The sequence below is a fragment of the Mustela lutreola genome, chromosome 1 (genome assembly GCF_030435805.1).
Source record: "Mustela lutreola isolate mMusLut2 chromosome 1, mMusLut2.pri, whole genome shotgun sequence".
Taxonomy (NCBI): domain Eukaryota; kingdom Metazoa; phylum Chordata; class Mammalia; order Carnivora; family Mustelidae; genus Mustela; species Mustela lutreola.
Genome location: NC_081290.1, coordinates 227,289,741 through 227,313,301, shown reverse-complemented (window position 1 = coordinate 227,313,301; position 23,561 = coordinate 227,289,741). Strand labels below are relative to the sequence as shown.

At 43.1% G+C, this 23,561-nt stretch overlaps 1 protein-coding gene across 1 annotated transcript in view; it reads right to left on the bottom strand.

Annotated features, from left to right (window-relative positions):
• Positions 1–22,589, bottom strand: part of GAB2 (GRB2 associated binding protein 2) — a 189,283-nt gene extending 166,694 nt beyond the window's left edge. The window contains exon 1 of the mRNA XM_059187936.1: positions 22,292–22,589. Within this exon, the coding sequence (XP_059043919.1) occupies positions 22,292–22,366 (75 nt within the window). The 5' untranslated portion in view covers positions 22,367–22,589. The remainder of the gene's footprint in view (positions 1–22,291) is intronic.
• Positions 22,590–23,561: the final 972 nt, after the last annotated feature.

Sequence of the window (23,561 nt, the reverse complement as noted above, 5' to 3'; positions counted from 1 at the left end):
TCAGTCAGAATAAAGTCAACCATCATCATGGTCTCTCAATGAGGTAAGAAAGCAAAGTTGTCAACGTAGCCAGAAAAGGACACGGTCAACAGTAATGTTAGCAAAAACACACCACAAAGAAGTGGCAGAGGGAATAAAATGGAATGAGGAACTTGACTCACAACTTGTCAACTACCCCATGTAGAAAGGAGGCGGAAATAGATTAGATCACTTGTCTAAGGTCGTATTCTTATTCAATAGTAGAGCTAAGATTCAGACTCGGATTTGTCTGGCAAGAACACATGCTAATTCTATATAGAGAGGACAGCCAGGCACCGGGGGAAGACAGCTTGGCGTCAACATCTGGCTTCTTTCTTTTTAATGGAGAAATCTTACTAAATTTCCTAAATTCCCTATTCTTCAGTCCCTTATCCATGAAACAGAGAAAATAAGAGCACCTATCTCTTACAGCTGCTGTGAAGATTAAGTGAGATAATACACAAGTTTATGTGTGTCGCGTGTTGTCTGTGAATACACAAAACTTCAGCTCAGGTCATGATCCTGGGGTCCTGGGAACGAGCCCTGCACTGGGCTCCCCATGCAGTGGGAAGCCTGCTTCTCCTTCTCTCTCTCTCTCTCTCTCTCTCTCTCTCTCTCTCTCTATATATATATATATATATATATATATATATATATATATGAGTAGCCAATTCCACATACACACATGTGTGTGTTTGTCTCACAATATATTCTTAAAAAATAATTTTTCTCTTCATCCAAATGCTCTTTATCAACCCTTTGCCTTCAGAGCTACCGATATCCTGAGAGAACACAGCTTCATAATATGTAATGATCTTATTTCCACCACCAGTCTTGCTTATATTTCTTTTCTTAAAGAAAGAAAAAAACGCTGAACTCTTGCTTTGCCTTAAACCATAGCTCTTTGGGTAGAAACAGAAGAATGAGAATCTCCACTTAACAGAGAAGTGAACTATGATATCTTCATCAGAAAGGAGTTTTCCTCTTAATATCAACTTGAAAATTCTAAGGATGTTAATACAATTCAGATTCATTTCAATGGGTATATATTGAGTATATGCTTTATGGGTACTACATATACGAACACATGACAGTCTTTGCTTTCAAAGTCTTCATAATCTAGCAGGATTAGAGATACTAGCTCCTGGGCAGAATGAGCTATCTGCTGGGACAGAGTTTCAATCAACATGTTCTGAGATGAGAGCAGGGAAGATAACATTTTACTGTGGGGGAAATATCTGAGATTGACATCAAGAACAAGCCCATTTTCTTCCCCCTCTTTTACTTTTAGAGACTCTAATAGAAGGGAAGGAGATCTTCTTCTTGGACTTTAATTTTTTATAAAGGCAACAGAACTTGGCAAGTTCCAGAGAATACAATCAGAACTGGGTCTATACTCCCAGCATCCCCAGTAATACTTAACTGTTCTATTTTAAAAGTAATTTAAAATTGATTTGTAAGTACAAAAATAGCACATGAATATATTCTTATTATTTTAAAAAAAATGGAGATGAATAGTTTGGCAGCTTCCTGAAAAGTTAAACATAGATTTACCATATGACCTAGCAATCCCACTGGGTCCTTTAGGAAGAATGGGATGGGAAACTGGTTTCCATTTAGCAACCACATTTAACTCGTTAAATAAAATGGGATCTATGTACACAGTGGAATATCAGTTGGATGTAAACAGCAATGAAGTATACAGACATTACATCATGGATGAACTTAGAAACCATTATGCTAAGTAAAAGAAGCCAATCACAAAAGACCACATATTCTATGATTCCATTTATATGGAATATCCAGAATAGGCAAATCTGTACAGACAGAAAACAGAAGAGGAATTGTCATGGGCTCTGGGGAGGAGGGAATGGAGGGTGTCTGCTTAATAGGTAAAGAGTTTCCTTTTGGGATGAGTATGTTCTGGAATTAAATAGTGGTGATGGTATTACAACTTTTTGGATATACTGAAAAAAAAAAAGAATTTATACACTTTATAATGGTGAATTTTATGGGATCTGAATTATATATCAATAAAGCTGTTATTGAAAAGAAAAGGAATCACTACAAAGTTGCAGGCCCTCTGACCGTCCCTCCTCCACAAATCCCCAGTGGTTATCAAGGTCAGCTCATTAGGACTCCTTGTTAGGACACTTTAGTTCTTCACAGTGCCTGGCAGAGGTCCTTGCATGCAGCGGGCATTTTAGGCACTTGTTACACATTCCCTTTATACAAAGATAAGATACTACTGTTCTCTCTCTCTTTTTAAAAAATTTTATTTATTAATTTGTCAGACAGACAGCACAAGCAGGGGGAGCAGCAGGCACAGGAAGAGGGAGAAGCAGGCTCCCCATTGAGTAGGGAGCCCAGATGTGGAACTCAATCCCAGGACCCTGGGATCAGGACCTGAGCCCAAGGCAGACGCTTAACAACTGAGCTGCCCAGGTGTCCTGATACTACTGTTCTCTTCAGGGTAACAGAGATCCTGGTGTATCTTCTACCAAACACATTCCTTAGTTCAGGACCTGGCCACCTTCATGGCACTGTTTTCATGAACGCCACACACAGTAAGCTCAGTGACAAGAGCGCAGAGCACTTCCAGGCCAAGAGCGCACCCATCACAGATCCAGTTAACAGGAAAGTCTGGGGGCGCCTGGGTGGCTCAGTAGATTGGGCCGCTGCCTTCGGCTCAGGTCATGATCTCAAGGTCCTGGGATCGAGTCCGTGTCGGGCTCTCTGCTCGGCAGGGAGCCTGCTTCCCCCTCTCTCTGCCTGCCTCTCTGCCTACTTGTGATCTCTGTCTGTCAAATAAATACATAAAATCTTAAAAAAAAAAAAAGAAGAAGAAGACAGCAGGCTGGCATTTGACTTTTTTAAAGCTCCCCAGATCGGGGCGCCTGGGTAGCTCAGTGAGGTTAAAACTCTCCAGATCATCTGGAAGCACTCAGTTGTTAGGAACTTTTCAGAAGAATGGGATGGAAACTAGTCTCCATGCCAATCATCCAAGTGTTCATTTAACCATCATGTTAAACTGGTTATGGCTGCCAAGTCCGAAGACTGATAACATAGCCTCATTTGACTGAAGAGAAAACAGAGGCTCAGGAATTCACTCTTTAATGTCAGCAGCAGGGGCTGCCTGGGTGGCTCAGTGGGTTAAGCCTCTGCCTTCAGCTCAGGTCATGATCTCAGGGTCCTGGGATCGAGTCCTGCATCGTGCTCTCTGCTAGGCAGGGAGCCTGCTTCCTCCACTCTCTCTCTCTCTCTCTCTTTGCTTGCCTCTCTGCCTACTTGTGATCTCTCTCTGTCAAATAAATAAAATCTTTAAAGTCAGCAGCAAGGACAGGGAAGTACTTCAGAGTCCTGATGATGCCTCACATCTTCCTGGTATAAAGTCTGTAAGCTACCTTGTGGTACTGAAGTTGTGAAAATGTGCTTTCAGGGAAGGAAGCAGGTCTAGAACCAGCCTTTTTGTTGTTGTTGTTTAGATAATTTTACTTGGGCTTTGATATAATTTTACTGGGACTTCAGTATATTTGACATGTTTTCTAATCTGTACCTTCTTGTTGACAGAGTAGTTTCTCCCACATACTCCATCTACAAAGTACCCCCTAAATTAGCAGCTAAGCTCGATTTAGAAAGGCAGATGTGACACAGGAGCAGCTCCGGCCATGGAAGGGGAAGGAAAAGAGAAGCCTATGTCCTCTGGCCCCATGGGAAAGGAAAGGGGGAGAAGAGATCGACAAGGACATGATCCCCATTCATATGCCGGCTCCCCACATAAACACTCCTCCTTCCCATCAAAGCAGGGAGCCATGGAGCTTCTGAAATATCAAGACTCCATTCTCCCAGACATAACATGGGGCAGGATTCAGGCTCCTCAAGTCATTGTTCAGCTCTGTGCTCAGATATGGTAGGAGAGCAAAGGCTTGGCTACAGCAGCAGGAGGAGGCTGAAAGATGAGTGTGAGGCAGCACTGGCCGCTCCCTAAACCCTGAGGATGTGCTAGGCCTTTAGAAGTTACTAAGAGACTACTGGACCAGCAGAGGTCTGAGTTGAAGCAAAGAGTTCCCCATGCACAGGAACATTGTACACACACCACAGCCTCCATCAGGGGTTTCTGTACATCACACCCAAAGGACACAACAGAATTAGTTACGACTCAACAAACAACTCCAGGATATATTCCAGAAGAGATTGGGTGCATACAGGTGTAATGGCTGTAGACTCCAGGATATATTCCAAACCAGACAACGAAGCATAGATATCCACACAGATCCTCCCCTAACTCACACAGAGACATGGTGTGCATTCTCACTAAGCAGTCTCTAATAGGTGTTATGCATCAACTCTTCGCCAGACACTATTCCGGGCTGATAAGGATTTGGTAGATAAATGATGCAAAGTCCCTGGCCTGATGAAACAAGATTTTAGGGCAGAGGAAGGGAAGTGGGCAGAACTCTGAACCATGAAGTATTTACTCAAAGAGCTCTTAGGAAGCTGAATTTTGAAAAGATTCGAGGGAGACTGTTTATCCCGAAAAATGACGATATGATGATGACAGACTTAAAGATGCCCACAGATTCTTTGACATTCTGTCTAGTGGGAGGCTGTAAGTCTGTTTATCTTCCTTAAATCTGAGTGGGCCGACCATGGGAGTATGACAAAAGGAGCACTGTGTAACTTCTAAGTCTGGACCATTAGAAAGGGCCATGCAGTTCCATTTTTGGCCCCTAAGACATTCACTTTTGGAGCCCCTAAGACACTAGGTAAGACGTCTGAGCACCTGCAAGCTGCACAGACGGGCCACTGGCAGGTGCTGCAGACCACAGCCCCAGCTGGGCACAGTCTCTGCGTCATCCCAGCCCTGCTGACATTCATGTGTGAAGATACACTCAGATGACTCCAGTTCCTAATGGCTGAGGAACCTTTGCCATCCAAGTCTTCTCGGCTAAGGCCTCAGACACTGGGGAACAGAGACAAGTTCCTGCCACGCCTTGTCTGCATCCGTAACCCACACAATCTATGAGCAAAACAAAATAGTTATTTTATGCCACTAAGTTTTGGGGAATTTTTATTATGTCCAGAGATTTATCAGGAAGCAAAAGTAACTGGAACAACAGAAGGGAACTGATAGAAAAGAAGCAGAGCAGTTAAAAAAAAAAAAAAAAAAAAAAAAAAAGCTATATTTTCTCTGACTGCCTAAGCCTGGTTTGAGGTAAAAGTTTATCTAAATAAATTATAACACTATCATTAAGAATACCTATTTTATCGGGGCACCTGGGTGGTTCAGTCAGTTAAGCGTTGACTCTTGATTTTGGCTCAGGTCATGATCTCAGGGTCATGAGGTCGAGCCCCAGGTTGGGCTCCGTGCTTAGTGTGCAGTCGGCTTGAGATTCTCGCTCTCCTTCTGCCCCCTTCCCTCATTTGTGTGTGCTCACTCTCTCTCAAAATAAACAATAAAATCTTAAAAAAAAAAAAAAAAAGAATACCTATCTTATCTACAGCAGCTATAATCTGGGTCATCCTAAAAGAATCTGGTAAGACACCATTCTCTTGTCTGTATTTTCAGTATGGGGCTAACATTCCCAGGATGCCATTCAGAGTTGTCCATGAACTCAATTTTGCCTCTTTTCCTTGGCACATGACATATGATAGGGATTCAGTAACTCGTGGAATGACCTGAGAGGGTTCGAGGAGTCAGGGGAGAGAGAAGAAATTCCAGACAAAGCAAAGGGCTTGTGGTGAGTAAAGGTGATGAAGGTGGGGTTCTGGGGAGAATGAAGTTGGCACCTGAACCTCATTCTTCATGTTTTCCCCATCTGTACAGTTTCTCTCAGCATTCATGTGCTCATATCGTTAAGTTGTTCTCCTTACTTGAAATGATCTTTTCCCAGCTGCCTGATGAACTCCTACTCATTCTTCAAAAACCCTACCCCAGCTGTCGTTTGCCCTGAGCCTTCCCTGGTACCGCTCTGCTCCGAGTGGACTCAATCACTGTACTCCCCTCTCCTGCACCATTCTCCTCTACCTCGGGCATAGGAGAAGAGTCTCCATTAGATTCAATAAGTGTAGAAGTCTGTGTAGAGGGGTATACGAAAAATCGCTGCCTTTGAAGAGGGCACATAATTAAGGAGAGAGATCTAAAAACACAGTCACACAGCCATGCCATAAGAGCTGTACAGACGTATAATGAGACGAGGTGGGAAGACTGTCTCCCTCAGAAGGAAATCAGGAAGTGCCACGAGGAAGGTGACATCTGAGGTAGGCCTTGAAACCAAATTAAGATCAGAAGGCTGCCTGAGGGAAATCTGTGGAATCAGAGCTAAAAGGGTCCAAAAAGGGGAACCACTAAATAAGAGGAACGTCTGGTTAGTTCTGGTCAGTCTTTCCCTCCCTACTGCTGGAGATTCCCTGCTCAGGTTATTCCAAGTTCCCTGTTTACCTTACCCAGAGCCACTCAGTCTACCTTCCCAATTCCATCAACTATTTATATCAGAAATGACCTATCATTTGATGAAGAAATTCATTTAAAAAATGAGTAATAATAGGCGAAAATGTATTCAAATCAGTAGCAAAGGGATCAAAATTAAATCAAGGAACTCTTTTTTATCTGTCAAATTGCCAAGTATTTAAAAAAATTATACTATCTGGGGCACCTGGGTGGCTCAGTGGGTTAAGCCTCTGCTTTCGGCTCAGGTCATGATCCCAGGGTTCTGGGATTGAGCCCCGCATCGGGCTCTCTGCTCAGCGGGGAGCCTGCTTCCCCGTCTCTCTCTACCTGCCTCTCTTCCTACTTGTGATCTCTCTCTGTCAAATAAATAAAAAAAATATTTTAAAAAACTTATACTATCTGTATCAGAGAAAAATCAGGGAATTAAAACTTCATTTCTTCTGAGAGGCAATTTGGTATGATGTATCAGAAATCTTGTAAATAACTGGACCCTTATTTTTTTTTTTTTAAGATTTATTTATTTGAGAGAGTGAGAGAGAGAGCGTGAGCAGGGGGAGGGGCAGAAGGAGAAGCAGGCTTCCTGCTGAGCAGAGAGCCCGATGTGGGGCTCCATCCCAGGACCCAGGGGTCATGACCTGAGTTGAAGGCAGACACTTAATAGACTGGCCCACCCAGGTACCCCATAACTGTAATCTTTGAGTTAGAAATTCCATTTACAGGAATCATCCTAAAAGTATAAGTCTTTGCTATAAAGATCATCACAGCATTATTTAAAATAGCAGAAAATAGTAAACTACCTAAATGTCGAACAACAGAAGAGGCAAATAAATTTGGCACTGTTACCATTTATAAATGGCAGAGTTACCATTTGTAGAGTGCTCACCATGTACCTGGCATTAACAAATTTAATACCACAGCAATCTATAAGACAGTTAAAGAAGTGAATGCCGAGTGAGACTTTTCCAGGGTAAACAGAACCCACAGCTAAGATTAGAGAGGAGATAGGTTTCCCACAAGGTAAGGAGAGCAGTCAATAACTAGGGCTGGGCTAATTCAAGAACATATTAAGAAGCTATAGTATGAGACCTTCTACCGCAACCATCACGTGGGCCTCTGCACTGTCTCTCCCCCTCCCCACTATACAAAGGAAGAGCAGAGATGAAGAGAGGAAACCACGGATCCCACTCCCTAATGGGTAGTGCTGAATTTTGGGTGGTAGTCTCCCTACCCCTATGGAGGGCTCTTCTAAGAGAATCCCTTACAGAGATTAGATGTGCCAACAACAACAAAGTTTGAGATAAGAATTCTTTTTAAAATTATAATGCCTAATGAATATCTGTTCAGGCAATTAACTTACAGATTTACCCTGCACCATTCTGGACAGGGCTTTTCCCTCCTTTGAGAAATGGAGCGAGAAGGGGCACCAATGCTGTTACCCCATTGTTTGGCATGGATGTGAGTCCCATGGGTAAAGCAGTCTCATGGAAATTGCTGGCCTTGAGCTCTCTTATCAGCTCCCCCACCCTATAAGAGTGCTGTCAAGCAAGTAAGTGGAGCCTAGCTGTGGCCTACAAAAGAGGGAGGGATTGGCTGAAAGGGCCTCAAAGAACTTAACACCCATTTCCTCTCCAAGTCTAGAGACCATGCAGTGGGAAAACCCTCCCAAGAATTGATTAAGTGTAGGGAGCACACACAGGCAGTGCTGGTCAGGCAACAGTAAATGCCATCAAGGAGGACCCAGTGGCCAGTTAAAAGGCACTTATCCCTGTCCTTCTCCCTCTTGCCCATCCCTACACATGCCTAGAAGAGGCAGAGCAGAAGTATCCCAGACAGACTACCTAACCTGTCCCCCAACCCTACACTCTCCAAAACAAGAAAGGGAGAATGGAAGTGCACAAATAAACCAAGTCTACCTTTCCCACTTCTTATCACTGGAACCACAAGTCTGGCCAGTAAAAGGAGGAGGAAAAACTTCCGATTAGGTATACTGACATTTTTCAATGGTGGCCTATCAATAATCCAGAGTGACCAGAAGGCTGTGGACTCTGCCAAAGATATCACGGGTTCCATCCTGTAGAGATTTTGACAAAGTACTGTTGGGAGTTTTGAGTAGACAAAGATAAACGCATTCAAGTTTACACCTCTCTGAGTTAAAATTATTCAATTAACTGGCTGAACTTACCATTATCTCCACTTCACAAATTGGGGACTCAAAGCTCTGAAATAAAGAAATTTGCCCACAATCACAGAGCATGTGGGAGGCTCAGCTTGGCTTCTAACCCAGGGCTGACCCTGAGCCCACGCCTTTTACAGTACACCTGGATTTTTAAATATAGGGCCTAAAGCCATACTCTCAGGGATCTGCAAGTCCATTTCAAACATTTTTTTCAATTCTGAGTTTTCACCTTAAGGGTGATCTTAAAATACATAGTCTAGATCATCTGAATGATCATCTTACAAGTGAATGCTTTTTCTTGATTACCAGCATTTGCATTTATAATCTTAGTAGAATCAAGTATTGAGTTCTTTTTTTTTTTTTAAGATTTTATTTATTTATTTGACAGAGATCACAAGTAGGCAGAGAGGCAGGCAGAGAGAGAGAGGAGGAAGCAGGCTCCCTGCTGAGCAGAGAGCCTGATGCGGGACTCGATCCCAGGACCCTGAGATCATGACCTGAGCCGAAGGCAGCGGCTTAACCCACTGAGCCACCCAGGCGCCCCAAGTATTGAGTTCTTTAATTTTCATACACTAGTGACTAATGAGAAAAGACAGAGGTGACAGCATATAAATAATGTGGTCATACCAATTAAAAGCCAAATGGCTTGCTAAGCGAATCAAGGTTTCACTGTAGTTCAAACATAGAAACGCAGTAGGAGAGAAGAATGGGGCACAGAACAGACAAGCTCCAGAGAAGTGAGGGCACGTTCCCATTTCAAGAAGCAATTTAGTTTCAGCAAAATGTCTACTGTTGTTCATGTGAATTATATTGGTTCTGAAGGTTTACATTTAATTTGTTAATCTGCTTTGGCTTTGTAATTGTAGAAGAGCTCTAAGCATGTATTTAGATCTCATACTGTTTGTTTATGGACATTTTCATAACATAATAAAGATAATTTAATTCAACATCAAAAACCTATAAAAATATTTAAAGTATCTTTCTATTACACATACTTGAAAAGTGCTGTCTTATTCTGCTTAAGCAGCCATTAAAATCCATGTCTTAGAAGACTATTTTCTAACACAGGAAAATATTTTCAATATATCAAAGCATACAAAAGGTGATACAGTCTTATTCTTTGTAAAAAGCACATACTGAAATAAAGGGACTGGGAAACCACACTAAAATGTTAACATTGTTTATGCCACAGGAGGGGTAGGACAGGTGCTCCTTATATTGTTGCTTTTTATAATCTTGTTTCAAGATTCAAAGAGTGACATTTAAGTGTTACAAAATATTAAATATTTTATAGTTTATCTCATGGAAATTCCCAAAGCTTGTTGTTTAAAAAAATTTGCATTTTCAATCCATTTCTCCAAAGAAATGTAACCAATCATAAGTAATATTTATTAAAAACTTAAGAGCATATCAAGTACGAGCCAACCAATATCTTGCTGTGTTTAGGAACTGGGACTACAAGGGTGAACAAAGACTGTGTGGCGCTCTAGAAGCTAAATCAACAGTTAGTCACTGGTACTAAGGCATAACAACCCAAGAGCGAGGAGAATGGGTTCTGGAACTCATTCTTACACGGAGGGCAGGATCAAAGGCAGCCACTAGGTGACACGTGAAAGGACTCTTAAGAACATACCAGGAGATCAGTGTAGAAATGTGAGACTGCAGATTACCCAGCAAGTGAAATACAAACATGGGTCATGTGAAAGAACTCACTGACCGGGGTAGATCAACCTCTCCTGGGCCCCTTGCAGCACTGGTCTTTGGTGTATGGCCTGCCATTAGAATTCAAGGACATTCCCCAGCAAGATTATAAATTCGAAGGGGATCAGCATGGACTTTGTAGACTCTTACTACTTGTTATTAATGAGAATATATTCAGAAAGACTTCTAAAGGGTATTAAAACTCAACACACTGTAGCCTCAGCTGATATCTGAAAAAAAATATATACACCTAGCTGCTGTATAACCATTTTTCCTCTAGAAAACTGTACCAAAAGATCAAAGCAAGAGACTCATTCCTATAATCCTTACAAGGAAATCAGCCTACTATACATAAAACTTAGCACTTTCCCTTGCTTTTGTAAGCCAGCAGAGCTCCAACCAGAACATTCTTCCAAAGCAAGTGAAGGAAAGACACAGTGATAGCCTGTCCAAGAACATCTTCCAAGTAAGAGGCAGCGATACTGTAGGATACTTAAATGTCGTGGCTCATCAGCTGGGGTGAAATTCTCAGAAATTCTACCTAAACAGCAGAAGCGCTCTGTACAGTCTATCACAGTGAACAACTGGAGACACAGAGGACATGTACACCATATATAAGGTACAGTGTGTTCCCTTACGTGCTACTTTTAAGACTTGTGTACATGTTCAGGATCAGCTTTTAAATTCTCCAGCAAAGAAAGAGTAAAAGGGATAAAACAAAGGTGATAAAATCTTGATAGTATTTGAAACTGTGTGTACTGGTGTTCATTAGACCATTTTCTCTACTTCTGTGTATGACTGAAGTCTTTCACAATTAAAAACTGGAGAAAATACTAAGTAGGAGTGAAAAATATTCGCAGTGGTGGATTGTGAAAAAAAGCAGAGTATAATGTGATAGTTCACGATGTTCATAACCATGTAAAATTATATGTATGACTGATCCAACAGCAATAAGAGCCCCGTAATGCCCATGTGGGTCTCCAGATAACATTTTTACTCAAAGAAAAGGATTCTTTGAGCAAATGGCTAATCCTAGGTCTGGATCAGGAAATGTATGAGACAAACCTGAAATATCTTGCCATACCAGATAACAAAGAAGCTATCAAATACTAGAAAGGTCATGTTGAAAGCACTCAGAAGGCCAAAGATATTCTAGCCACTGGCTAAAGATATTACAACATGAGCATCGATAAGAAAACAAGGAGGGGCGCCTGGCTGGCTCTGTCGGTGAAGTGTGCAACTCTTGATCTCGGGGTTGTGACTGTGAACCCCATGTTGGGCATAAAGATTACTTAAAAATAAAATCTTTAAATTTTTAAAATAATTTTTTATTTTTTTATTAACATATAATGTATTATTAGCTCCAGGGATCCAGGTCTGTGAATCGCCAGGTTTACACACTTTACAGCACTTACATAGCACATACCTTCCCCAATGTTCCTAACAGCACTTACCATAGCACATACCTTCCCCAGTGTTCCTAACCCCACCACCCTTTCCCTACCCCACTTCCCCGGGCAACCCTCAGTTTGTTTTGTGAGATTAAGAGTCTTTTATGGTTTGTCTCCCTCCTGATCCCATCTTGTTTCATTTATTCTTTTCCGACCCTCCAAGCCCCCCACCTTGCCTCTCAACTTCCTCCTATCAGGATATCTTTAAATTTTTTTTTTAAAAGAACTAGAAAAGATCCAAACAATCAAATGTATTTATATATGTAATCTCACTAAACTAAACTCACTAAAAAAAGCCCTAATTACTCTGAAGGATCCTAAGGGACCCACTCGCTATTTTCACAATTAGCAGACAAACAGTAAGAAGCAAGTATAAAGGGGGGGGGGTGGACAAGGGAGGAGGTTGTTGAGAATAAATGACAAGCACTTGGCCTTCCTTGTAGCTGGTACTGGACAAGTGGCTCCAAGCCTGCATCAGGCTCTGAGTGAGATACTTAACACTATCATGTAAAGTGCCCATCATGTGGCAAAGGGAGACCGATGCAAGCCTGGTGTGAGAATGCTGAACTAGAGATGGAAAAACGCCATGGAAACAAGCCAAGAAGAGGACTCACTTTGGAGGGGCCTAGAGGGTGGAGGGACATCTGGGCTTAAAGGATTACCGCTTACTGGGACGTTTTCGGAACATTTTTGAACATGGGCTTCAGAATCTCACACATTGATCTCTACATCCCCGAGCACACACAAGTTTCCCAGGGACTGGCCAAAGTTATAGCTTCAGACAAACCCCCATAAGGTTTTATTCCCTAAGATCAGGAGATGCTTGAGAAGTTCCTTTCAGGGAAAATGTAACTTCCTAGAACTTGATGTCAGATCTAGCTTAGAAATTCCACTTACATTTTGATACTATAAAATTCAGGTCTGGCCCAAATTTGAAAAGGATGTGAAACACTCATGCTCATGTTCAGAGTTCCAATAAGAGGGTTAACTATTATAAATTGACATCAGCCCCTACTGCTGCATCCCGCAATATTAAATATCTACTCTGGGTTAGGCAACGCATTAAGACTTTTTTTCACTTGATATCCTAGTAAATTCTTTAGCCCTGTAAAAAATATTACACCGGTTTTATAGACAAGGAAACAGGCTCAGAGAATCAAGTCATTTGCTCCGGGACCCAAAGGCCTCTGAAATACTAAGAGGTCTTCTGAAGACAAACTAGGTCAACATGCCAGTGCTATTTCACATTGAAGGAGAGCCTGAGAGGCAAAGACCCACTGACTTAGAGTGATGCTCTTTATTAATAAATGTTCTATCATCGAAGGCCTTTCATGGATTATCTCCCACTGCTCTCCCCTTACTTTTCAAATCTCTCTTGATTTCTACTACAGACTCCACTGTGGATGGAATTTCACTGCCCCATGCTCCCAACCCATGTGCACTGCCCCTTTCCTACTTCAACTGCTATGTTCCTTCCTGGGCCCCAGTCCTTCCTGGATCCCAATTCATATGCCCACCTCCTACTCCAGGAAGCCCTTCCATCTTTTTTCATGCCCAGAGCTCTTGCCCTCATGAACATGCTCCCTGGACCATGTATCTCTCTGTAAAGGTATTGATCTGTTTTACATGTATAATTCTGGTCTCCTTGGCCTGCTGGTTCTTTGAAGCCAGGGTTGAGTATTGATTTATTCTTTGGGGAAGACAAAGGACACAAACCATACTCCATAAATGCTTGTCAGCATTACCTGGACGCAGGCGATAACCTGCTCAGGAACCTTTATTTTTCAGCATTTCTCATAAGCTTGACGTTATCATAGCCCACTATTCCCTTCCAGCTAGAGAAAGCCCAATGCAAAATAGAAAGCAACATCAAAGTTGTTTCATTAAGCAAAGCAGCATGCGTGCATTCCTGCTTTGTACAATTTTACTCCCTCTGTTCCTCAGATATCCCTGAGAGAACATTCCATACTCATCCAAGGCTATGGAGATTCTAGCCTGTCTTTTTCTCTTGGGTTAGAAGTATTAGCTGGGCCACGTACCAACTCTTAGCAAATGAGGAGTTTCTTGTAAATTGTAAATTTGTAATTTGTAAATTTGTAAATTGTTCTTTGTAAATTGTGGTAAAATGCACGCAACATTTATCTTAACCACTGGTAAGTGTACACTTCACTGGCATTAAGTATGCATGTTATTGTGCTATCACCATCACCATCCATCCCCAGAACTCCTTTTATCTTGCAAAAGTGAATCTGCACTCATTAAACAATAGCTTCCACTCTCCTCTCCCTGCAACCAGCATTCTACCTTCTGTCTCTATGAATTGGACTCCTCTAAGTGCCTCATGAAAGTGGAATCCCATAGCTTTTGTCCTTTCGCGAATGGTTTATTTTACTTAGCATAATGTCACTAAGATTCATCCATGTTGTAGCATGTCCACATGTCAGAACTTCCTTCTTATTTAGAGCTGAATAATAGTCCAGTGGATCTATTTCTGTAAAATGCATTTATTTATCTGTCGACAGACATTTGGTTGATTCCAAATGAGGAATTTTGATCCATTGCTAGTGATAAGCAGCTCAGTGACTGACCCTGAGTTAGAGCAGTCCCTTTGATGTCACAAACACTATCAAGGAATCAATCCGGTGATTAGGACCACAGAACAGAAAGGAGCTAGAGGAATGTCCACCTGGTTATCTGTCCCAGGAATTTGGATGAGACATAAGCTTTATTTAAATACTCCAAAAGCCTGTTGTAATAAAGCCCTGGCTTCTTAGGATGGTTTAGAAACAAATCTTAAATTCGTTTACTTCTGAAGACCTCCTTCTCCCTCGTTCTTTTTTTCTCTTTGGTTTATTGACATCTAATTGACACATAACATTGTATAAATTTACGGCAACAATGGCTTGATACACTTATATCTTGCAATAGGATTACCACCAGCACCAGCAAACACATCACAACACATAATTACCATTTCTCTTTTCTGATGGGAACATTTAAGATTTACTTAGTGATTTTCCAGTATACAATATGGTACATCTTAACTGCAATCACAATGCTGGGCATCAGACCTTCAGAACTTAATTCATGTTTTAACTGGAAGTTGGTTCTTTTTGACTAACATCTCCTTATTTCCCCCATGCTCCAACTTCCAAGAACCACCATTCTACTATTTCTAGGAGTTCAGCTTATTTATTATTTATTTACAGTTTTATTTATTTAAGTAATCTCTACACCCAGTGTGAGGCTCGAACCCATGACCTCAAGATCAAGAATCACATGCTCCTCCAGCTGAGCCAGCCAGGCACTCTTACAAGCTCAGCTTTTTTAGATTCCACATATGAGTGAAATCATACAGTATTTCCCATTCTCTGACTTATTTCACTTAGCATAAGGTCTTCATGTTCCATCCATGTTGTTGCAAATGGCAGGATTTCTTTCCTTCTTGTGGATGAAGAATGTTCAGAAAACACCAAGCACAGTGTACACGTACACACACACACACACACACACACACACACACACCCCTTCATCATCCATTATCCATGGAGAGATGCTTAGGTTGTTCCCATATCTTGGCTATTGTGAATAATGCTGCAATGAACATGGAGTGCAGATGTCTCTTCAACATCCTGTTTTCATTTCCTTTGGATATATACCCAGAAGCGGCTTGCTGGATCATATGATAGTTCTATTTTTAATTTTCTGAGGAAGTCCCCTACTGTTTTCTTTTTAATTACAGCCATTCTAACAGGTGTAAGGTGGTATCTCATTATGGTTTTGATTTGCCTTTCCCTGATTAATGATGTTGGGCACCCTTTCATGTACCTGTTGGCCATTTATACCTCTTCCTTGTTCTTACCAACCCATGTGTGTTTTGTTTTTAAGGCTTTATTTATTTATTTGTTAGAGGGAGAGAGAGAGTGGCAGGCAGGCAGGCAGGCAGAGGGAGAAGCAGGCTCCCCACTGAACAGGGAGCCTGACGCAGGGCTCTATTCCAGAACCCTGGGATCATGACCAGAGCAGAAGGCAGACACTCTCAACAAACTGAGCCACCCAGGCATCCCCCAATGTGTTCTTTTCACAGCCCACTATCTACATCATCCTGTAGATGGTCTAGCATCTTTTTAGTGCCCTTGCACACACTCTGTAGTTCCTTGCCCAGGGCTTACACAGTCAGTGGTCTCACTGGCTGGAAGACTTTCTTCTCTTGACCTACTTCTAGTTATGGCGACCTCTGCAGCAAGATTTTTCTTCTTCTTCTTAGTACTCCCAGAACTTGAGTGCTTGGCATATAATGGCTGCCTGATAAATTATTAAACTAACATATTTGCTATGTTTACATTCTATGTTGAAAAGATAAGTGTAAAGAAAAATTCAAGACCAAGGAGATTATAGTTAATTTTTATTTATTCTTTAATATTGTTCAAATTTTCTAATGATGAGCTGACTTTTCAAATTTACCTTTTCTTTAAAAAAAAAATAAGATTAACCTGGTCAGGAATAAAGTGGAGAAATCAATCCAGTAGATTTTAAGACTTACCATATAGCTATAGTTATCAAGACTATGTGGTAGTGGCAAGTAGGGCAGAAACATAGAACATAGAACAATGGAGCAGAAAACCGACACATGCAAGATTGCCTGGCTGATTTATGATAAAGGTTCAAAAGCAGTTCAATAAAGGAAGCATGAGCTAGAGCAACTGGGCATCCAATGACAAAAATCAACAACAAAAACAACAAAATCTCAACCTAAGTTTCACAACTTACACAAAAATAAACTCAAAACAGATCATGGACTTAAAACTAAAAAATGTTTAGGGAAAAGAGGAAGAAAAGCTCTGCAACCTATAGCTTAGCAAAGAGTTCTTAGACTTGACCAAAAAACGTATAGCTCATAAAAGGAAAAACTGATAAATTCAAAATAAAATTTATTCAAAATAAAAACTTTTGGCCTGTTAAAGACCCTGCTAAATGGATGAAAACAAGATACAGATGGGAGAAAATATCTGCAAGCCACATTATTTGACAAGGACTAGTAACTTGAGCATATAAAAAACTCTTAAAACTTAAAATAAACAACCCAGGGGTGCCTGCCTGGCTCAGTCAGAGGAGGCTGCAACTCTTGATCTCAGGGTCGTGAGTTCAAGCCCTACACGGGGTATAGAGATTACTTCAATAAAAACTTAAAAAAATTCATAAAGAAAATGGACAAAAAACTTCCAGAGACATTTGACCAAAGAAGACAAACAAATGGCAAATAATCACCTGAAAAGATGTTCAACATCATTAACCATAGGGAAATGGAAATTAAAACCAATAAGCAAGGGGAGCCTGGGTGGTTCAGCCAGTTAAGCGTCAGGCTCTTGATTTCAGCTCCGGTCATGATCTCAGGGTCCTGGGATCAAGCCCAGCGTCAGGCTCTCTGCTCAGTAGGGAGTCTGCTGGTCTCCCTCTCCCTTTACCCCTCTCCCTGCCTCTCTCTCTCTTTCTCAAATAAATAAATCTTAAAAAATAAAAATAAAAAATGAAGCTAGTAAATGAACAGTTTAACAAATGAAGTATGGCACATATCTACCACGGAATACTACTCAGCAATAAAAAAGAATGTACTAGATACATACAACAAGTTGGATGAATCTCCAGAGAATTATGCTGAATGAAAATAGCCAATCCCAAAAGGTTAGAAATTGGATGAACCCACTTATATAACACTCTTGAGATAACAAAATATAAAAATGGAGGAGACGATTGGTGGTCGTTGTGGGTTAAGGACAGGGTAAGAATGGGAGAGTAGTGTGTGTAAAATTAAAAGGGCAACATGAAGGATCACGTGGTGATGGAAATGTCCTGTATCTTGACTCCACCATTATCGACATCCTGATGGCGATGCTGCACTCCAGTTCTGCAGAGAGTTACCGTTAGGAGAAACTGGGTCAAGAGTGTACATATCTCTCTCCATGATTTTTACAAATAGATGTGCATCTATGATTACCTCGGAGTAGAAGTTTAATAATAATATTTTTTTAAAAAAAGCTTAGGCTTTGGGACAAAATCAGGTGACACTGGACAAGTCACAGCTTTTTGCATAGGGCTAAAAGACTAAATTAAGATATCAATGGTCTAAGCCCAGTGCCCGGCACAGAGTAAGTCCTCAACAGATGACTATTAAAAGGACAATCTTAAGGGTCATGGCAGTGGGATGGAGAAGTGTGGACAAAAAGATATTAAGATAGCACTAGTGGGTTTGGTAAAAGATGAGATGTGGGGTAGTGCATGGCAAGGAGGCAAGGCTGATTCCCAAGTTGCACACTTGAGCAAGTGGGCAGTCAGTGGCGCCATTTATTGAGCAGAGGAATACATGAGAATTGTGGGTGTGGCGAGTGTGTGATGACTGGGAGACATTTAAGTGGATATGTTCAGTTAACAACTGTATATGCAAGTCTCTAGCTCGGAACACAACTCAGGGATAGAAATTTAACTTGATAATGACCAGTATGCAAAGATAACTGAAGCCAGGAGAATGGACGAGATGTCTGAGGAGGAGAAAAGAGCCTACACCATAGCCTCTGTGACTATAAATGAGCTTCCAACTTTAAAGATGGGGTAAAGAGGGTCATTTTAGCAAAAATTAGGCAAATTTAGCAAAAAAAAAAAAAAGAGGGTCATTTTTAGCCAAAAAAAGGAGAAAAGTCAGGCATTTATTATATTAACTAAGCAGTGAAGAAATTAAAATGAGTAGTGAGAAAACGGACCTATGACTTTAATGACCTGAGTGTCACTGGTGCCTTTCAGAGAACAGCTTTAGTGAAATGACAAAGTAGGTTTCAGACTGGAGTCAAGTGACAAGAAGGCAGGAGAAATGGTAATAGTATCAACAACCATGAATAAGAAAAGGAGAAAGCAAAAAAAAAAAAAAAAAAAAATGAAAAGGAGAAAGCATAGTGAGAAGGAGGGGATGGGATACGGAGGGAGAATTTTGTCAAAGGGAAGTATGTCTACATGTTAATGGAAAGAGAGAGCTCAAGGGAAAGATACAGAAGATTCATGATAGAAAGGGTAATAATGATCTGAACAGACAGGATGAGATATGATCCAAAGCATAGGTAGTAGAACTGCTCAAGGAGAAGGGGCACTTCATCAGGGCACCTGGGCATGAGCTCAGGTCATTATCTCTATTATCTCAACTGTCCCCCCCAAAGAAGGGGCACCTCACCTACTCTAAAGACGGAAAGGTAAAGGAACCATGCAGATATAGGTAAAATTGGAAATATGGTTGTAGTATGTACACATAGCTACTCTCTGATATCTCCAATGTTCTTTGTGGAAAAAGCAAGGTCATCTGCTAAGATTAATGCAATGGCTCAATTTTTATTCCCAGAATCTAATCCAGTGTCTGAGACACAGATACTTAATAATTAAGTTTACTTAATAAAACAAAAATAAACCATTTCCTTGCCTCAGTTGTTCCTTAGAACCAATACACAATTTTCTCCAAATTAGCCACTAGAGGGCAGTGTTACTACCAATCTTTTCCCTTAAATCTACTAACCCAGTGAAATTAATAGAAAATTAGAGCAGTGTGGGTCATAAAATGTTTTTCCTTGAAAAAAATCTGGCCTCAGCCTTATACACACACACACACTCATATACAGGCATATTACAGCACGATAGGAGCGCTGTTCTGCTAGCCTTCTACTGCAACCGTATCATGATGACCCAGAGGCAATACTCATGATTTTGCAGAGGCCCCTTTTTGTAATTCCCCCAATTTTTCACAGCGATATTGAAAAGATCTCTACATATTTCTATGATTAATAAATTAGAAAATAGTGATTAAAAAAAAATCCCTAAACCTAATCCCTGGTAACATTTGCCATAGCTTCTATTAAGTTGTTTTTCCCCCTAAACCTACCCCCTCCTCAAAGTAGAAAGAAGTTTTTAAAATTAATTGTAAGTTGCAATCTATTTCCTTAACTTTTCTCTTTATTTCAGATGCTTGGTATAGTCTTACAATGAAGACTTATGAATCCATAATAGCACATGCCTATGATATATAACAGAATAAGAAGCTATTTTGGGGTGTGTGTTTAGCAGCAGAGCTGGGAATTACTTGTCTCCTGGATTGCTACTAATGAACAGAGGGAACTGACAAAGTTCTAACTTAAAACAAGGTGCAAAAATTCTCAACGCGCAAAAAGAAGATGTAAAGACAAGTCTGGGATCAAACATGAGTTTGGGCAAACAGATCAGCTCAGTTTTAACCAAGGGAACTGAACTCCTATAGTAGGGGAGACTTCCAGTCATACCAATGGAACACATCACCCCCAAACCTAAGAAAAGCCGTTACTAGCTTGATCAGAGGTCTATGGGCTGTAGCTGCAAAGATGTCGGGAAAGAGACTGAGGTCATCATACGACCGGTAGGGTGTTCAGTACATCAGATGGCTGAAAAAGGTGCTTGATTCTGAATATTCTAAGCTTTTTTTTCCCCCCTTTCTTTCTTTCTCTTTCTTTCTTTCTTCCTCTCTTTTTCTTTTCTTTTCTTTCTTTCTTTCTTTCTTTTTTTTTTTTTTTTATAGCTACAGTTGGTTGAGAACAAACATACCAGAGAAATGGGCCATAAAGAGTCTGGGTGATAGACTTGAAGTAGTCATCAGTCAAATATAGATACGTTGTCAAATTGTTTGCAAACTGTATCAAAAACAAAGTTTCAAGGTTCTTTAGGGTAGTGTTCTAACTTGAAAATTTTCACTGGATACTCTATTCCACTAGCTGGTAATGTTATCACACTTTTACTAATAGTTTCAGAAACTCTTCAGGGCCAAAGATTTTTTCTTTTGTTTTGTTCGTACATTTATAAAGACATAAATAGCAAATTATGCATCCTTAACCTAACATAAAAATTCACCTTTCCTAAGGAGCTCATACAACTCTGAAAAGGAGAAAAGTTTCTTTCTTAGTAATTGTACTGCTTTGGCTACCTGGACATCCCTGAAAAATGAGCTTTAGAACTGAGATGAACACTTCATTACCTCATCCCTACTGTATTTTAAATCTATGTCCACTTTCAAAAGTCATTGTTAAATACGAAGTCTTCTCAGCAAGTGATTTAATTAAGAGCCTGCTTTCATTTACACACACACACACACAGACACACTTGCACTCCCCAACAACACTTCCTTTGAAAAACAGAATGTCACTTCCTCAATCCAGAGGCCAGAAGTCCCTCAGTTCTGATCTGGGGAGCCAAGACAGGAAACTCTGGTAAGCTTCTGCCTCTTCCCCCATGGACAGCCACTGGTGCAGCTGACAGAGGGCAGGGTCTATTCAGAGCTCCCTTGATGCACTGCAGCTGGAAGGCAACAGCTCACTTTCATGCTGTGGGAATGATCCCACAGAGTCCAGCAGCACCAAGAGTCAGTTTAACAAGGGCATTTCACAGGGAAGTGAAGAGGGAACCGATGAGAGACCTTGACACCTTTTACCGACCTTCCATTTCCAAACGCCCGCAAAGAGCCCTGGGCTGATTGTAATTAGCACCATCTTGTACTTTGACCCCATCAGGCAAGGCGTGGGGCGCGGGGAGGGGTTAGCCAGACCTCCCCACCAGACTGTATACCACCTTCCCCTCGATGTTGCCAGTTCCTCACCCAGAAGGGAGAGGCTGTCCCAGCAATTTCGGTAAACACCATCGGTTAGCACCACCTGGCAACTGAGAACCTGGATTTCTCTCGACCCCAGGCACCAAGGACCGAACAAAACCCGGCCACTTATACCAGACCAAACTGCAGTGTCACCATCGTGGGGTGGGGAGGGGGGGATGTATGTGAGAGACATACAGAATAAAGGGAAAAAGGGGGACAAACAAATGAGTCACTTAATACAAGGGCTGCACATGCCGCTGACGCTGCCCGTGATGCAGAGGCTGTGGACTGGAAGGAAGCAGGCGGTCACCCGGGAGGGGCGGGCAGAGAAAGGGAAGGGGGAAAGGGTGTGAGGCGCCTCGCCCTTTGTGGGGACCCGGCTGCGCCGCCCCGCAGACTGCGCCCCCCTTTCCTGCCCAGTCCCCCAGTCCCCGCGGCTGAAGCCGCCCGGGGTTACTATGGTCCCCCCGCCCCGGGAATCAACTCTCTCGGTCTCCAAAAACAATCAATACAAACTTCAATACTGTCTTTAGTTTACCCGGAGGCCGGCTGGGGAGGTCGACGCCGCCGCGCCCGCCCCGCGGAGAAGGAGCCGCAGCCTCAACCTGCCTGCCCGCCCGCCCGCCCGCCCGCTCCGCCCCTCCGCGGCGCACCTGTGACAGGTGTGCAGGTGCCCCACACAGCCCCGAGCGGCGGGGCGCGCCGGCCGCTCATCGCCCCCCGGGACCCCAGGGTCCGCCCTCCCGGTCGGGCGCCGCCCCTCCCGGAGCCCCCAGGCCCCCGGCAGGCCGCTGGGCGCCCCCCACCCGCGCCCTCCGCGGCCGCACCCGCTCGCCGCCCGCACTCACATAGCGCCTCAACTTCTTCTCGGGAGGCGATTTCCTCAGCCAGCCGGTGCACACCACGTCGCCGCCGCCGCTCATGCTGCCAGCCGCCGGGAGCCCGCCGCGGGGTCGGCCGGACAAGGGCGCGGGCGCGGGCCGCTGGGTCAGCCGGCCGGCGGTGCGCAGCTCGCGGGGGAGGGGAGGGGCCGGGGCGGCTGGCGGCCGCGGGGCGAGGACGAGGCGGCGCGGCGCGGGCCCGGCTGCCTGGCGCGCTCCCGCTCTCCCTGCGCGCTCCCGGGCCCGCGCGCACACCCAGCCGGGAGTGTGGCGGGGGCGCCACAGCAGGAAAAAGGGCGGTGCGCGTTCGCCACGCCCACAGTCCGCCGCGCCCCCCGGCGGGCCGCCTTCAAAGACGCAAACAGCGCCTCGCTTCTTGGGACCCGGGAGGCCCGAGGTTTGCTCGGACCGCGGAGCCTGCCGCCGGCCGCGCCCGCGGGTCCTGTTCCCCTCCGCCCCGAGCCTCAGCTGCAAGCGCTGAAGGCGGCCGCGCCCCTGGTGGGAGTTCGGGTGGGGTAAAGGGAAGGGGCTGCGCGCCCTGGATCACGAATCGATTTTTCACAGAGGGTCGTCAGGGACCCAAGGGCTGCTGGCGTTTGCTATCCATTCCGAGTTTCGGGTTTCAGTGGGTCAGGTTCTGGCAGGAATTAGTGATCCGCTTCCCAGCAAGAGTTTCATTAACTCTCGCACCCCCTTAGCGGGAGAAGCAAAGGAGAAAACAGACTGTGACGTGTTGGGCGCTTTTACAATTCCCTGTTTGCATGACTGTCTTCTACAAATTGGGTGAGCCGTGTTATTCCCATTTTGCAGGTAGCCTAAAGTCCCAAAGCCTGTACAATGAAGAGGCGAGTTTCTAATGCTGGGGCTGGGGGTGGGGCGAGGGTGGTCTTGCTCATCTGCTCTTTAAAGTGGGGTAATTGCTTTAGTGCCTACAGATCAACTTGGGGGCCTCTTATTACCAGGAAATAAAGTCCAGCTGGCTCCCGCATTGCCTCTGGGAAAACAATTCAGGAGAACATTGGTGTGATTTGCAGAATCGAAGCAAACATGAGTCAATGTATTTCATAGTGAATTAGAAAGCAAGGTGGCGTAGTACAAGAAGTTGGGGTCAAAATTCCCCAGAGTTCCAACTCACTGACACAGGTTATAAAATCTCTCTGGGGGCCCATATGAAAATTGGAATCTGATGATACTTCTCTCCCTGTGTTGTGGTGAGGTTTAACTGAAATAAAGTATG